This window comes from Drosophila arizonae, chromosome 4 (assembly GCF_054131065.1).
Source record: "Drosophila arizonae isolate 15081-1271.41 chromosome 4, UAZ_ARI_1.0, whole genome shotgun sequence".
Classification (NCBI taxonomy): domain Eukaryota; kingdom Metazoa; phylum Arthropoda; class Insecta; order Diptera; family Drosophilidae; genus Drosophila; species Drosophila arizonae.
In genome coordinates this window covers 5,186,164-5,200,823 of record NC_142924.1, presented here as the reverse complement: position 1 = coordinate 5,200,823, position 14,660 = coordinate 5,186,164, and the positions used below count along the sequence as shown (strand labels likewise).

Genomic DNA, 14,660 nt, shown 5'->3' with positions numbered 1-14,660 from the left:
ACGTTTACCAATTCAGTGCTAGATATTCCGACAAGCTATACTCCATAACCCATATCAAAAAATCATCAAAGAATTATTTAAAAAAATTTTTTCCTCTGCTTTATTGATACCTACGCACATTAAAACATAAAATTTTTATAGTAAATATGTCATAGAGCCCTGTGGTCGTCGTTCCTTGAACTGATTGCTATATTGACGAAGCTGCTTATTGACATTCGCCACAATGTTGAGCTGATTATTGTTCAGATGGGCAAAGATTTTGTCGTACAGCTCCACGGGCAAGCCGAGCAACGAGGGATGCATGTGGGGCTTAATGGATAGCAATTGTTGGGCACGCATCGGTTGGAAGAGCTTCTGGCGCAGCTGTAATGAGAGCTCGTCCAGCTTGCGAAATCGCTGGTGGATCGGCTCTAGCTGTACATTGAGCACATATCGTCCGATGGACAAGCAAACGCTGAAGCCGGGCTCTGTCGAGGGCGCCACAGGACTTAGGGTGACCATCATTAGATCGCCCAGCACAACTGCAAAGAGATGCGATTGCAGTGTATATATCGCAGTTGGCTCCTCCATTGAGCTGTTGTCCAGCATGATGCGGAGCAACATACGAAAGTTCGTATCATCTTTTGTGTAGTTCACCCGCTGACGGCTAAGCAAACGGACATTGTAAACGTGAAAACAACCGACAGACGGCACCGGCTTCAGCAGTGCCCGCTTCTCCACATAGCATTCATTCTCCACAAATCCCGACTCCAATGCAACCACATAGATCAGCAGCATCAACAGTTCAGCAGATGATAGCTTGGTATTCTTATATTGTTGCAACAATTGCTGCAGATGCAGCGGCACCGATGTGGGCGTGGCATACTCTAAACACAACGGCAGCTCCTCCTCCTTTTCGATCACCTGCTGCTCCCCTTGTCGTTTACCATCATCGTTAGCCGCTGTAATGAGGCAAGGTTTTTTTTTTTTTTGGCAATGAGTACACTAAAGTGCTTTTAGTAGTTGTTGTTGCTCTTGCATTGGCTGCTGTGAATAAGTCACGAAAGCGTTTAGGGTTTGTGCTGTGTTTTAGAGATTGTGTCTTGATGTCTATAAGGTCGCAGAGATTAGTCAACAAAAAGAGGATGCAACGAAACACGTTGAGCAAAAAGGATCGAGTCTATGTGCGTATGTGACGTGCGTAATTAAAAAAAATGTTTGTTTCTACGTGAATTATTTATGCACTACCAAACTTAAGGAAAAACCACATAAGCTTATTATTAACAGAAGTGCGTGCCGTGACACGAAATAATCGAATGTGACGAATGTAAAAATTACACTATTTTAGTTACACAGTGAATGAAATATATATACATACATACATACAAAAATAACAATCTAACGTATCTAATGTAAACATAAACAAAACGAATTTCAATTTATGGATTTGAATCACGATGCAATCAAATTGAAACTATTTGCTTATACAAAAATATACATTGCAAAATAGGACGAAAGTAAATTCTAAATAAACTTTTTTGCTGTTTGTTGTTGAAAAATAAATTTGAAAATATTAAACAAGAAAGCTATAGTCGGATGTGTCCGACTAGGATATACTCTGAACCCTGTTCGATTAAAGTTGTAGAATATACTCCATAGTTAGAATCCATCATAAGGCCTGCATAGATCGGACAAACAGACAGGACTAAATCGACTTAGTTTGACGCTCTGATTACTTTATTTAGTCGGTCACGCCGCATTCTGTCATTTACATATATATACATATGTATATTATTACCAGTTACAATGGGTTCAGGGTATAATAAATGAACAGAAACATTCTAATAATACTATGATAAGTAAAAATAAAGTACTACATATTAATTAAATAACTACAACAAATAGATCGAACATCTAGAACAATCGTTTTCAAAACAAAAATTTTGTGCGTCAAGCTCCTCTATTAGTAAAGCCTATATTTGTTTTCCAGGTAATATCACCCAAAGTTTCGAATATTTAAATAATCATGCAGGAGTACTCCAAATTAAATACAATTTTAAGATTTCGTGATTATGTAAGTAAAATAGTATAAAATGTTAATTTGCATTAAAAATATTATTATTATTATAACAAAACGTATGTATGAATTTAGTAAAATTGAAAAGTTGTAGATGTTCGATCTTGTGCTTTACGTTAATTGCTGCTAATTGATAGTTTTTCGATATTTTCTGATCGTGTCAGCACGAGACCATCTCTAATCTATAAAAGCGCAAAATCATATAAACATACATATGTATGTATGAGTAAACATTTTATAATACTATTTAATATTAATGAATCGTAATGCCCATATCAGCTGGTCGCCTTTATAGCGCCTTACTTACCTGTCTCTCTATCCAATCGATCAGCAGCAGATGCGTCAGCCTCGGCGGTGCTAACTGTGGGTCGACTAGATGACGCTGACGTTGCTGCTGGCACTTCTGCAGTGTCTGGGCTTTTCGCTTTTGGGTCTGTCATTGTTCGTTATGTACGTACTAATTTGGTTGACATTACGTTACTTTCAGAAAATGTATTTTTATATAAATGAGAAATCATTTGATTAACACCCGAACGCTGTCTAAGTTTCGAAAACAATAAAAACAAATAACAAAAACTTCACAATTACACCATGACAATCACAAATCACCAGAAACTACGCAACGATATAAATTATTAACTAAACTCAATCACGCACGATTACACTTTCGTTTTCGACCGTTAAATGGCATTATTTTAATTAATTTTAAGAACATTAATTATAATGTTTGTAAAAGCCACCTGTTATCTACTTGTACTATCGGTTCTATCGATAGAGCATTAATAGTTATTTGCCGGTGGTTAGTTCGATATGTGCAATAGTATTTTTATATTTAAAGCTTTTGCGATCAGAATATATCGATTGTATATGATAATATGTGATAATGTTAATTGTATATCGATTGTGTGCGTAATGTCCGTATTTTAAGTGAATATCGTTTATGTCTGTAAAGTACAAGAGTTACTTTATATTTTTATTCATTATAGTTTTATTTATTATTTGTATTTTCATGCAGATATCCACACTGCTAAAAATATCGCAGGTATTCACGCACGTGCTTTGTCCCATCTCAGTTCAGCATATTCGCTTTCATTATTATTCTCGCAGTTTGCACTAGTGCTGCAAAAGAATCGATATTCCGTAATATCGATATCCACGATATTTTCAGAGAAAAAGATCGATAAAAACGATATATCGAACACTTCTTTTAAATGTTAATTTTCTTGCTTAGAAGCTATTATAATATTTATATTAATTATGACTTCTTAATGGATAAAATGGCAACCATTTCAAGATTAAAATAAAAGCAACAGCATCAAACAAAAACAAATTTATTCAACCAAACCAAATTATTTTTCATTAACTTAAACCTAAAACAGCAATTCATTAAAGCTCAAATTCACTATGCTCCTTAAAATTATATTATAATAATAACAAAAACAATTGCCTCCATGGCAGTTTGAAAAAAAAAAAGAAATTAAGACAAAACCCATTGGTTTTTATTAAAAAAAAAAAAAATAGTTTGTTTACTGTTTCCGGTTTTAATGACGCCCTTCTGGAATTAGCAATCATTCCCGCTTTGCTAAACATCCTCTCGCTCTCAGAGGACGTTGCCTCATATTTTTTATTTACGAAGTGCAAAATGCTACCGGACTTGGGTGCCAATTCACTCTCTTGCAGCGATGGATGCATGCGTGTTAAGTGATTTTTAAGGCTTTTGGTATTTCCACTTGTTTTTCAGACCTTAAAGCAATTTCTGCACACCGCACAACCATCCTTTCCTTTTTCAAAATATTTCCACACTTCGGATTTTTTTGGGGCTCCCACTGTCTTATTTTCTTCATCGGAGTCCACCCTCGCCGCGCTTAAAACACACAAGCTATGACTCCAAGCTTTTCCAATAGGATATATCAATTGTACTTACGTTTTCTTTCCAAAAACTGATCCATTTTTTTCTTTCTATTGCAATTAAATTAAATCAATCAATTTGTATACAATTTAGCAAAATTAAATAAATACGCTTCTTACACAGTTAAAACCAACGCCAAGAATAACCATTTTTTTTCTTCGATATATCGATACTAAGAAACCCATATCGATCTTTTGCCAAAATTCGAAAATATCGATTATAACGATTCCGATCCGATATTTTTGCAGCACTAGTTTGCACATCTCTAATTACCGGCGTCTGTAAATTTAGTTTTGTATAACAATGACATCTGTTGATGAAAACGAAATGTATATGGTTAGTCAAGCGCAAAGTTTGCGCAAAACTGACCCCAGTTCAGCCAAAGCATGGATATTGACTGCGAAAACCCTTTATCCAAATGCATTCAATGTACAGTACGAAGCGTATCTACTGGAGCGCGATGCCAAGAACAGCGAGATGGCAGCCCAATATTTTAGTATAATGTAAAATGGTAAACAAAACAGAAATTGAATATATATTAATAGTCCTTACATTTACAGCGCCACAAACTTTACCAATCAACATGCGGAGCTGTGGCAAGAGGTAAACGCCTTGACCAGTGCGCTGCGCAACGAAACGGAAAATACGCCCGAGCAAGAGTTCTATGTGAAGATGTACAAGCATCTGACACCAGAGGTGCAGCACAGCATATTCGTGCACACGATAAGCAATTGCGGCGACAACTTACAGCAGTGCATACATAGCTATATACTCATGTTCAATAAGTTTCCGAAAACGGCAGTAACGCAGGCTCCTCGACTGCTGGAGATGCTCGCCGAGGGCATGAAAGCTGATCCCGATGTTTATCAACGCATGCTTGTGGAGGAGGTTCTGCCACTGATTCAAAACAAGCCGCCAGAGCTGAATCCAGTGCTCGCTTGTCGTCTCTACACAAACTCATTGGAGTATTATCTGCGCCAGATCATGGACGATGAGAAGTGCGACACAACGGAGGCGTGGAAAAACATATTCAAGGTGCTCATGCTGTGCGGCCAGATGATGGGCTGGGAGCCGTTTCTGCCGTTCAGCAAGCAGGTAAATCAGAATGTCTACTGGGATAAGCTGGTAAAGATATTGCGCGGCAGTCCGGCTGGCAGCTCCCAGGTGCTATTTTATGCCACAACATTGTTCATTTACTCACTGCACGGCTACATACGGAAGCTGCGCATAGAGGATGCGGAAGTGAGTCACGTCCTGGTCGAGGGCTTCATTGACTGGACGCCCGAGGGTGGCGAGGTGCAGAGCATGGACTGGACACCAGAAGGTGCTGAAGTGCAGAGCATGGAACCGCCTAAATTTTCGGCCACCACCGCCATCAGTCAAGAGCTGTCGGAGGCCTTCCTGCACGCCGCTCGCTGCTGGCAGCTACTAAACACTGAGCAATTCCAGCGGGATTTCAGCCAGCTGATGTTGGCACTTCCCTTGGCCCCTTGGATATCACGCTTTCTCTTCGATCTGGCCATTTACTTTGGCCATCGCGATGAAGCCAATAAACTGATGGCCGACATGACGACGCAGAGCACGCTGGTGCAGAGCCTGCAAATACTTAGCCTCAATCTGATGCAGGGCAGCATGACGGTAGGGGAGAAGATATTGTAGCAATACAGAAATATTCAGAGATTACATGCTTTTATCTAATTGCAGCTTCAGGGCTTTCAGTGCATTCTAAAGATACTCGCTGAATTGCCTGCAACGAGTGGCCAACTCTTGGAGAACATCAGCCTGAAGAGCCATCGTCACATGATATTCTTGCCGCTGACCAAAATCGCACTCATTCAGTATTGCACGCGCGCCATAACCAGTCGCTTGAGTCGGATGCTGTTCGAGCCCAACTGCTCGGATCGACTGCTGGGCGATCTGCTGGCATTGCTGCAACTGAATCCTGATAAGGATATTCTACTTAAGCAACATATATTCAATTTGATCACGCAACGCAAATCATTCAATTTGCACATCTTGTCGAACTATATCATTGCCACGGACATAATCGAGGAGTTGGCATACATTTGGAATACACAGCAGCAGGATGATGTCAACTTTGAGTTGACTGGCTCGCCCACGGGCAGCAGCAGCGCCTCTGGCGGAACGAATACACCTGCTGCTGCTGCGGCGGCTCAACCACGTCGCATTGGCACTCGGGGCGCCGACAAGGGCGCTCGAGATGAATTCAAATCGCTGATTCGTCAACAAATTGCGCGCTGCAACGAGCATGTGCCGACGCTGGTGGCCAATTTCATAACACAGGAGCATCTGACGCTGGTGCAGCACATCTTTGGCATGGCTCCACCTGTGGAGACTATTGTCATCAAATGAGCACAGTCGGACTATATAATAATCAATTAAGAAACTATTTGTAAACAGTTATGCTAGATATGTATATGTGGGTGAAATATGGCTTGTGATTCAGATATGAAAATGTTATTCAGATTGACTCCATAACTCCACATAAAAGCTAAAAAACTATTGTAAGTTGTAGAGAATGAAGTTAAGTTAATATTTAAATTAAAGCTATATTGTATATATCCGATACGAAATTGTTATTCATATGAAATATTTGCAAATCGAGCTGAGAATTTAAAACAGATTGCATATTGTACATATAAAGCCTATATTTATAGCAATAATATAGAGGGTTAAAATTCATATAGGTAGATAATAAGGTATTTTGCCAAGAAACTATTTTAAGCTTAATGTAATCAGCTCTGGTAGAAACTTGTATGTATGTCTCCATATTTACATTTTATGTATCCATTGTAAATTTAAAAAAAAAGCGAGAAATTTGATTTTGCACGAAAATTATATTTGATATTTTAATTTGTATCATTTTTTACAACAACAAAAACTTAAGTTAGACTGAGAATTTGTATAGATTATATCAAGTCTATCAAAAATTTGTTTAACTAATCTTTGAAAACAAAAACAAAAAAGAGAACAAAAATGTTGCAATCAAATTATTATTTATATTGTTTAAAATTGAATTTGAAATTTAAAAAAATAAATAAATAATAATCAGTTAATATATTTAATAAAAAAAAAGAAATATTTTAAATATAACTTTGTTGTTCTTTTTTTGTTATATACATAAATACACCTAAGTACATTTATGTTTATTTCAACAGTCGTATAAATATATTAAATTTTACTTATATATATGATATGCATATTTAAACAGTTAAATAACATTGCTTCTCTATATACTAGTTTGTGCATAAGATTGATCCTAAGGGTACAATTTAATAGTTAATAAATACACTTAATTTTAAATCTTTCAAAATAAACAAATACATCGTCAATTTAAATAGTTACTAAATCTATAGCCATTTAAATGTAATAATATTAATATGAATTCTGCTAATAGCCTCTTGATTATGAGCAATAACAAATAATCTTTCGTAAATCTATAGCCATTTAAATTTAATAATATTAATATGAATTCTGCTAATAGCCTCTTGCTTATGAACAATAACAAATAATAATAATAACAATGACGCAGATGACTTAACAATTGTAGCTAAGAATTTACTTGAATATCACATAATTAAATCAGATTCTTACAATTATGTTTTGGTTTCTGTTGCATTCGATTGAGAAGTGGGCGTGGCGGGCAGTTTGCTCGTTGACAATCCAATGGAATTATCTATGGGCAGAGGTAAGCCAAAATCGTGCTTCATATACGACATGAGCACATTGTAAGCCGCCGTGCATACATTGACAAAGGCGACACGATATTTGGTGTCCAGGTAACGAAAATTAATGTACTGTGCCGCTGGCCATGTTAGCCAATCCATCAGATATATGTAGGGAAACTTGCTAATTAGCTCCTCATTCGTGGCCTGTAGCGTTTGTCGCTCCAAGAGACACACTGTATAGAAGAACAACACAATGCACACGGGTGACATAAATAACTGATCAATGAGTATTTTGTTGACAATATTCTTCATTGTGCGATGCGGCATGATGCGATCCATCCAATTGTATACGAAATGATGCAGCGGACCCTGCACTGCGCCCGCCACGAACATACGAAAGATTCGTTCGCCATCATAGCTATTCTGGCGACTCAGACCGTGATGATATTCATACTCCTGGGCAATAACATCGCCCACAGCCATCAATATACCGGACCCGAGGACATTGGTCAGCAGCAGATATTTGCCAAACATTTTGCTCCACACCAGTTTGGTCCAACGCATAAGCATGAAAGTGCTAGCCTCGCTGGCCTCGCCCTTGCCATGTGCGTGCCGTCTTCCATACGTTCGGCCATAAGCGATTACATCAGGTCTGGGTAAGATTCGGGACTTGTTTGCAAACGCTGTGAATGTACGTTGTATTAAATATCTCCTGCTATGCTGCAGTAGTGGTTGATAGACAACTACGCATCCTCGAGCCAGCACATACATGCTGCCGCACAGATAGAAAGCACTACTTAAGGGAACAACCAAAACCGTCTACTTTCTAGAGCCTTGTCATCTGATAAGTATTTTTTTGTTTTTTTGTTATCACGTTACTAGTTCGTGTTTATTCTGATTATCGGTTTGCATAACGGCGAGCAGGTGGGCGATGATTCATCAACAGTCGATAGTGGATTAGTCGATAGTACTGGTTACCAAGAAAGCGTTAAAATCTATCGATACTTTTTATTGTTCGTTTATTAATTTTGATGATATTTGATATATTGAAAACTGAAAGGCAGTAAGAAAAAAATTGCAGAATACATGCACCCCCTTATCATTAAACATCTATTTGCTTAGCTTACATTGTTATAATCGAGTTGATTGGGTGACTAGTGTAGCAATGGCAATATTAAATTAATATTAGGTTTTCATTTATACAAGGCGCTCAGGAAGTCCAAGATCCATTATATTTTATTTAAAAATTAAACAAGGTAAAAATTAGAAACTATATGTCAAATACGTGAAAATTTTTAGAATTTATATTTGATATATCGATAGCACTTTAATATAGTTTTTTTTTCGTTTGACTTGTGCATCCCTGGCAACGTCGGCGTCACTTTTCTGTTTCTGCTTTGCTCTTTAGTTCGCGTTATTTTTAGGCCGCCTAACACAATTTTTTTCTCGACGCTAGCGCGCCAAATGTTTTTCTGGCTAAAATAGACAAAAAATTCCATCAAAACACGCAGGCTTCCACTTATAAAACACAACTCACACGCAGCGCTATCAAAATTTGTAAGGTTAGACACGACTAACAAAAAGTTGTCAAAAATATGAGAAATTTGCATGCATAAATTAAAAAAGTTGACAGTTGCTAATTTATTATATTACTGCAGTGAAAATTCAATGCCATGAGGCTACTTTACGTCTTCGCGCTAATAATGGCGGTGCGCATAGCATCGGTATTCGTGGTCCAGACTTATTATGTGCCGGACGAGTATTGGCAGAGCTTGGAGGTGGCCCACAAGCTAACATTCGGGTAAGCAGGACTGCGGGAGGTCGAAACTAGAGATGAGCGTGTGTTACATGACTCAATACAACTCGTTTCCGTTTGGTTAAATATGAGTGGAATGGCATGAGAGTGGAACATGCGCTCATTTGTAATGTTATTAATTACAAATATACTTTTCACATTTGCAGCTATGGCTACCTCACGTGGGAGTGGGTGAAGGGTATACGCAGTTATGTTTATCCGCTGATAATAGCGGGCATCTATAAATTGCTCGCTCTGCTGCAGTTGGACAGCGCCCAACTGTTGGTGCTTCTGCCACGCCTACTGCAAGCCACATTGACCGCCTACTCGGATTATCGGTTCTACGTCTGGACTGGCAAAAGAAAGTGGGCATTGTTCCTAATACTTGTGCCATGGTTCTGGTTCTACACGGGCTCACGCACGCTGTCCAACACGCTGGAGGCGTCGCTAACCACCATCGCCCTCAGCTACTTCCCCTGGATTGGCGAGGGCTCCGCTTACCTGTGGCCTGCTGCAATCTGTTGCTTTTTGCGGCCGACTGCGGCCGTGATCTGGGTGCCCTTGGTGATTTATCATCTGCGCAAGACGAGACAGCCTCCGTTGGAGCTGATTCTGAAACACTTTGTACTGATTGGGTATGTATGAACATATATACTGGCTTATATATATGTCTAAATTCCTCTTCTCTTATCCTTTCAGCGCTTTTGTAGCTGGCGTTGGTATTGCTATTGACACCTATTGGCATGGCCAATTGATTGTGACGCCTTGGGAATTCCTCAAGTATAATATTCTACACAACATTGGCAGCTTCTACGGCTCGCATCCTTGGTATTGGTACTTCACAGTGGGTCTGCCCACAGTGCTGGGCATTAATACGCTACCCTTTATCTATGGCATCATGGAGACCGTGCGCAAGGGCGACCGGCACCCAGTGAGCAAGCAGCTTTTGATTAGCATTTTGGTTACGCTGGTGGTGCTCAGTACGGTGGAGCACAAGGAGTTCCGGTTTGTGACTTCGCTGTTGCCGCTGTGTTTGTATGTGTGTGCTGAGTCTCTGTCCCGCTGGAGCTATCGCGCCTCGAGAACTCAACTCTGGGCAGCCGCTTTGATTATTCTGCTGGGCAATGTGGTGCCCGCTTGGTATCTGAGCACGGTGCACCAGAAGGGACCCATTGAGCTGATGCCCAAGCTGCAGGAGATTGCTAAGGATTATCGTGACGAGCGCGAACAACGCGCTAATATACTCTTCCTTATGCCATGCCACTCGACACCCTATTATAGGTTGGTCCTGGGGATTATTTATATATATCTATATGTTTATTGATCGTTGTCTTCTGCCTTTGCAGTCACATTCATGAGAATGTCACCATGCGCTTCCTCACCTGCAATCCAAACTTGGAGCAGCGAGAAAACTTCAAGGATGAGGCTGATCGTTTCTTTGAGGCGCCCATGCACTGGCTGCGATCCCATATACCCGTTCACCCCATCACTGCACAGCCTTCCCATGTGGTCCTCTTTGATTCGCTAGAGAAGAAGATCACCGACTTCTTGATTAATTACAAACTGTTGTACAGTATCGAGCACGCCGAGGTAAAGAAATGGGTTGAGTCACCTTTGCTGCAGGATTTGTCCACAGCATTGGGAACGCAACTGCCTAATGTCGCGTCTCTCTTGCAGCACGTGCATTCGCGTACGGGTAAGAGCATACTGGTCTATCAGCGCCTGAACAAGGGCGAGGAGAATGCATTTAATCGTCAGGAGGACGCGGAACTGCCAGCTGAGCCGCAATCGAGTGAAAATCTGTTCAATTAATTTATTTTAGAGTCAAGCAATATTTTCTTAAATTGTCCTTTTTCTATATAGCAAAGACTTGATGCGACATTTAGCCCTCCGTTACTGAAAACAAAAAGTAAGCAACTAATTGAAATTATTAACATTACGGCCTTAGTAACAGTTTTTAAAATGTATTTTCGAAACAGTTTATGTCATCAGATTTTAATAGTTTTGTCATAGTTGATAATATTTAAATCAATGATCTGGTATTAGGCGTGTATGTCTAAAGTGAGGCAATATATTTAAGTGCAACTAATTTAATAGTATCCTTTTTTAGTTCTTTTAAAATAAAAAGGTTGAGTAGAAAAAAAAAATATTTTTTTTATTTAAATCTGTATTATTTGTCGTATTTGGGTATTCCATTTTCGAGTTTAGGCCATGCTCTTAATAAAGAAGTTATTTCCTTAAAATATCGTTTTTAATATTATTTAATGTTGAAATATTTAATAAATATTTTTATGGTAAGTAACTAATAGCATTCGTTCATCTATCGCCAAATAGAGATGTGATTTTAACGATTGCCAGAGACACCTGTGCTAATCGATGTATCGCTGCGCTTAACGCGATATATCGTGTTGAGGATCCGTGTGCCGTCGCCGTCGTTTGCACTAATTAAACGCGTTTTAAACAATAAGCTGCACAGCTTCATTTCGCACAAGCGACAGCAACAACAAAAGCACACATACACAAATCATGGCTGCTTCAATGAGAGCGCTGCTGAAAGTACGAGGTAAGTAATAAAAAAATCCAGTGAAAAAATACCTATTGCGAAACATTTTTATGTGTGTGTAAAATTATATAACTTATGTGCAATTTATTGCACATAGAGCGATATACAATCAGAAAAGCGGCAACAAGTAACAGCTGCTTCTTATTGGGATGTATTAATTGGAAAAATTGTATGCTGATTAGCAGTGAAAACGACGTGGCTGCAATTGCGGCATATGAATGCATATGTATGTGTGTTAAATGTACATACATATGGGAAGAGGGCAGAGCTAGAGATGTGAGTGGGCCATGTTCAAGGTTCGCATGTGACCCGAAAAAAAGCAAAACAAACAACAAAAGGGAAATTGTTAATTGGGAAATTCACAATTATATTTGCATTCACCCTTCTTAGATGGCTTCACTGCCAGCGTACGTTGTGGCTCGCAGTACAACAAGACGCGTGGAAATCTGAAACTGACTGGAGACTCCCGTGTTATCTGCCAGGGCTTCACCGGCAAACAGGGAACGTTTCACAGCCAGCAGGCGCTGGAGTATGGCACCAAGCTCGTTGGTGGCATTTCGCCCAAAAAGGGCGGCACTCAGCATTTGGGCCTGCCCGTCTTTGCCTCCGTTGCGGAAGCCAAAAAGGCAACGGATCCCCATGCCACGGTCATCTATGTGCCACCACCCGGCGCTGCCGCTGCCATCATGGAAGCCCTGGACGCTGAAATTCCTCTGATTGTGTGCATCACGGAGGGTGTGCCACAGCACGACATGGTCAAGGTGAAGCATGCCCTGGTCAGCCAGGACAAGTCGCGCCTCGTCGGACCCAATTGCCCCGGCATCATCGCACCCGAACAGGTTCGTTTTTCAAGCAGCAATAAAAACATGATCTGATGCCTGAAGAAGGCCGCCCAAGAGATAAGGGAGATAAGCGCAGGGTGCAAAGTTCACGCGAGACGAATTCAAGCAGAACGTTCGATTAGCTTGCCGGTCGTTGGGTTTGTTACGTTATATGCCCTGGTAGAAATGTTGTGAGGGATATTTTGAGCAAAAGTACAAAAGGGAAATTGTTTATAGGGAAAATTCACCCTATCGCTACATTATATACTTTGATAAAAATGATGCGGGGAGTATTTTGAAAAACCGCAAATCAAAAATGGAATATGGGCGTGTCTAATGGTAGCACAATTTCTTGTCAGGTATGCCCTACTTTTCTATAGAAGGAAGGTATATAGGCTAAAAACTAGTTTGAAATAAAAATGTCCTAAGCCTAAGTATAAAGTCCAAGGTTCACTAAACCTATGTTAAATACCCTGTAGTTGCATGAATGCATAGATTATACTTGTAGTTCTGTAACAATCTAGTTTCTAGTCTAGTTTTTTAGCTATTGCTCAGCTGCCCTCAGTGTCAGTATAAAGGTCATCTGCCTAAGTTTCATTGGCTTTGAATTACTCAACTGCTAAACAGGGTATAAAGCAGTCGACTAAGTTGTAGTTGGACTTAACGTACACTAAATTGATCTGACTAGAGAAAGGCAAATTCTGTTGACTATTATCAAGCAAGTTTGTTATAGCGATCAAACACTGTTATATTATTTCTGTTTGCTTTCGCTTATCTCTTGAACTCGGCAAACGGCTTTATCAATTTGTATCCATATATATATATGATCACAGTTTGATTAAATTCAGTTGCATTTTGCAGTGCAAAATTGGAATTATGCCCGGCCATATTCACAAGCGTGGCAAGATTGGCGTCGTCTCCCGATCGGGCACCCTCACCTATGAGGCTGTGCACCAGACCACGGAGGTGGGTCTGGGCCAGACGCTGTGCGTCGGCATTGGCGGAGATCCGTTCAATGGCACCGACTTCATCGATTGCCTCGATGTGTTCCTCAAGGATCCCGAAACGAAGGGCATCATCTTGATTGGAGAGATCGGTGGTGTGGCTGAGGAGAAGGCTGCTGACTACTTGACGGAGTTCAATACGGTAAAGAAAAGGAATCCTTCTTTTCAATCTCCAAGACAAACTAATCGAATTCTTTCATCGTTTGCAGGGCATCAAGGCCAAGCCGGTGGTCTCGTTCATTGCTGGTGTTTCGGCTCCACCTGGACGTCGCATGGGTCACGCCGGTGCCATCATCTCGGGCGGCAAGGGCGGTGCCAACGATAAAATTGCCGCTCTTGAAAAGGCCGGCGTCATTGTTACCAGAAGTCCTGCCAAGATGGGTTACGAGCTGTTCAAGGAGATGAAGCGTCTGGAGCTAGTTTAGATAAATACAGAAGGAAATCTATCAACAACAAATTGAACAAAACCACATGTGACAAAGCCGAGGTACCACACGTACGACTCAGATGAGTAAAATATGCAAAGCAGTAAAAATTATTAACTAATTAAGCAAAAAGTGAGGAAATGAACACAGCAAAAAAAAACTGAAATTTTCGAAATCCTAAATAAATTATTGTATGTGAAGAGAATACGAATTATGAGACGTATAAAAAGCGATCTAGAACGAACTGAATTATGTATTCCATAGAAACAAATTTAATTTAAGTAACTGCCGTACCACCTATATATATATATATATATAGTATCTCTATATATATCAAAAGTTGGAAAAGAACACTGCACCGCGCACTTAAGATTGAAAATATGTTGCTGCACTCGCTT

At 39.8% G+C, this 14,660-nt stretch overlaps 5 protein-coding genes and 1 long non-coding RNA gene across 9 annotated transcripts; 4 read left to right on the top strand and 2 right to left on the bottom strand.

Annotated features, from left to right (window-relative positions):
* Positions 1-73: 73 nt before the first annotated feature.
* On the bottom strand, positions 74-2,853 carry ntc (nutcracker). The gene is made up of 2 exons (XM_089466762.1): positions 2,364-2,853; positions 74-941 (listed from the first exon to the last, which is right to left on the bottom strand). The coding sequence occupies exons 1-2, from the start codon at positions 2,494-2,496 to the stop codon at positions 136-138; spliced, it is 939 nt and encodes a 312-aa protein (XP_089322888.1). The 5' UTR covers positions 2,497-2,853; the 3' UTR covers positions 74-135.
* Positions 1,884-2,563, top strand: LOC149269035 (uncharacterized). The gene is made up of 2 exons (XR_016269680.1): positions 1,884-2,272; positions 2,336-2,563. It is a non-coding gene; the product is annotated as an uncharacterized LOC149269035 (long non-coding RNA).
* A 1,354-nt stretch (positions 2,854-4,207) lies between the features above and the next one.
* Positions 4,208-7,307, top strand: IntS10 (integrator complex subunit 10). Its single transcript, XM_018008932.2, has 3 exons — positions 4,208-4,468; positions 4,526-5,603; positions 5,670-7,307. Exons 1-3 carry the CDS (start codon positions 4,269-4,271, stop codon positions 6,336-6,338), a joined length of 1,947 nt encoding a protein of 648 aa, XP_017864421.1. The 5' UTR covers positions 4,208-4,268; the 3' UTR covers positions 6,339-7,307.
* A 212-nt stretch (positions 7,308-7,519) lies between these two features.
* On the bottom strand, positions 7,520-8,922 carry LOC108614601 (mpv17-like protein 2). The gene is made up of 2 exons (XM_018008794.2): positions 8,782-8,922; positions 7,520-8,707 (listed from the first exon to the last, which is right to left on the bottom strand). The coding sequence occupies exon 2, from the start codon at positions 8,423-8,425 to the stop codon at positions 7,583-7,585; it is 843 nt and encodes a 280-aa protein (XP_017864283.1). The 5' UTR covers positions 8,426-8,707; positions 8,782-8,922; the 3' UTR covers positions 7,520-7,582.
* PIG-B (phosphatidylinositol glycan anchor biosynthesis class B) lies at positions 8,774-11,541 on the top strand. Of its 4 annotated transcripts, XM_018008793.2 has the most exons (6): positions 9,044-9,216; positions 9,313-9,455; positions 9,617-10,084; positions 10,149-10,730; positions 10,796-11,039; positions 11,127-11,541. In XM_018008793.2, exons 2-6 carry the CDS (start codon positions 9,328-9,330, stop codon positions 11,259-11,261), a joined length of 1,557 nt encoding a protein of 518 aa, XP_017864282.1. In that variant the 5' UTR covers positions 9,044-9,216; positions 9,313-9,327; the 3' UTR covers positions 11,262-11,541. The 4 variants fall into 4 exon arrangements, with proteins under 4 accessions (XP_089322885.1, XP_089322884.1, XP_017864281.1 ...); XM_089466759.1 differs by lacking the exon at positions 9,044-9,216 and adding an exon at positions 8,774-8,910 and having other exon boundaries at positions 10,796-11,541; XM_089466758.1 differs by having other exon boundaries at positions 9,042-9,211; positions 10,796-11,541.
* Positions 11,542-11,838: 297 nt separating this feature from the next.
* Positions 11,839-14,467, top strand: Scsalpha1 (Succinyl-coenzyme A synthetase alpha subunit 1). Its single transcript, XM_018008038.2, has 4 exons — positions 11,839-12,012; positions 12,403-12,851; positions 13,695-13,979; positions 14,047-14,467. Exons 1-4 carry the CDS (start codon positions 11,976-11,978, stop codon positions 14,260-14,262), a joined length of 987 nt encoding a protein of 328 aa, XP_017863527.1. The 5' UTR covers positions 11,839-11,975; the 3' UTR covers positions 14,263-14,467.
* The last annotated feature ends 193 nt before the right edge of the window (positions 14,468-14,660 follow it).

Bases quoted from the DNA above. Each gene is read 5' to 3' on its own strand.
- ntc (XM_089466762.1), bottom strand. From the start codon at position 2,496: ATGACAGACCCAAAAGCGAAAAGCCCAGACACTGCAGAAGTGCCAGCA. The intron at 942-2,363 runs GTAAGTAAGGCG...GCCTCATTACAG, and splicing joins TCGATTGGATAGAGAGACAG to CGGCTAACGATGATGGTAAA.
- LOC108614601 (XM_018008794.2), bottom strand. From the start codon at position 8,425: ATGTATGTGCTGGCTCGAGGATGCGTAGTTGTCTATCAACCACTACTG.
- IntS10 (XM_018008932.2), top strand. From the start codon at position 4,269: ATGACATCTGTTGATGAAAACGAAATGTATATGGTTAGTCAAGCGCAA. The intron at 4,469-4,525 runs GTAAAATGGTAA...TTACATTTACAG, and splicing joins GCCCAATATTTTAGTATAAT to CGCCACAAACTTTACCAATC. The intron at 5,604-5,669 runs GTAGGGGAGAAG...ATCTAATTGCAG, and splicing joins TGATGCAGGGCAGCATGACG to CTTCAGGGCTTTCAGTGCAT.
- PIG-B (XM_089466759.1), top strand. From the start codon at position 9,328: ATGAGGCTACTTTACGTCTTCGCGCTAATAATGGCGGTGCGCATAGCA. The intron at 9,456-9,616 runs GTAAGCAGGACT...TCACATTTGCAG, and splicing joins GCCCACAAGCTAACATTCGG to CTATGGCTACCTCACGTGGG. The intron at 10,085-10,148 runs GTATGTATGAAC...TTATCCTTTCAG, and splicing joins AAACACTTTGTACTGATTGG to CGCTTTTGTAGCTGGCGTTG.
- Scsalpha1 (XM_018008038.2), top strand. From the start codon at position 11,976: ATGGCTGCTTCAATGAGAGCGCTGCTGAAAGTACGAG. The intron at 12,013-12,402 runs GTAAGTAATAAA...CACCCTTCTTAG, and splicing joins AGCGCTGCTGAAAGTACGAG to ATGGCTTCACTGCCAGCGTA. The intron at 13,980-14,046 runs GTAAAGAAAAGG...CATCGTTTGCAG, and splicing joins ACTTGACGGAGTTCAATACG to GGCATCAAGGCCAAGCCGGT.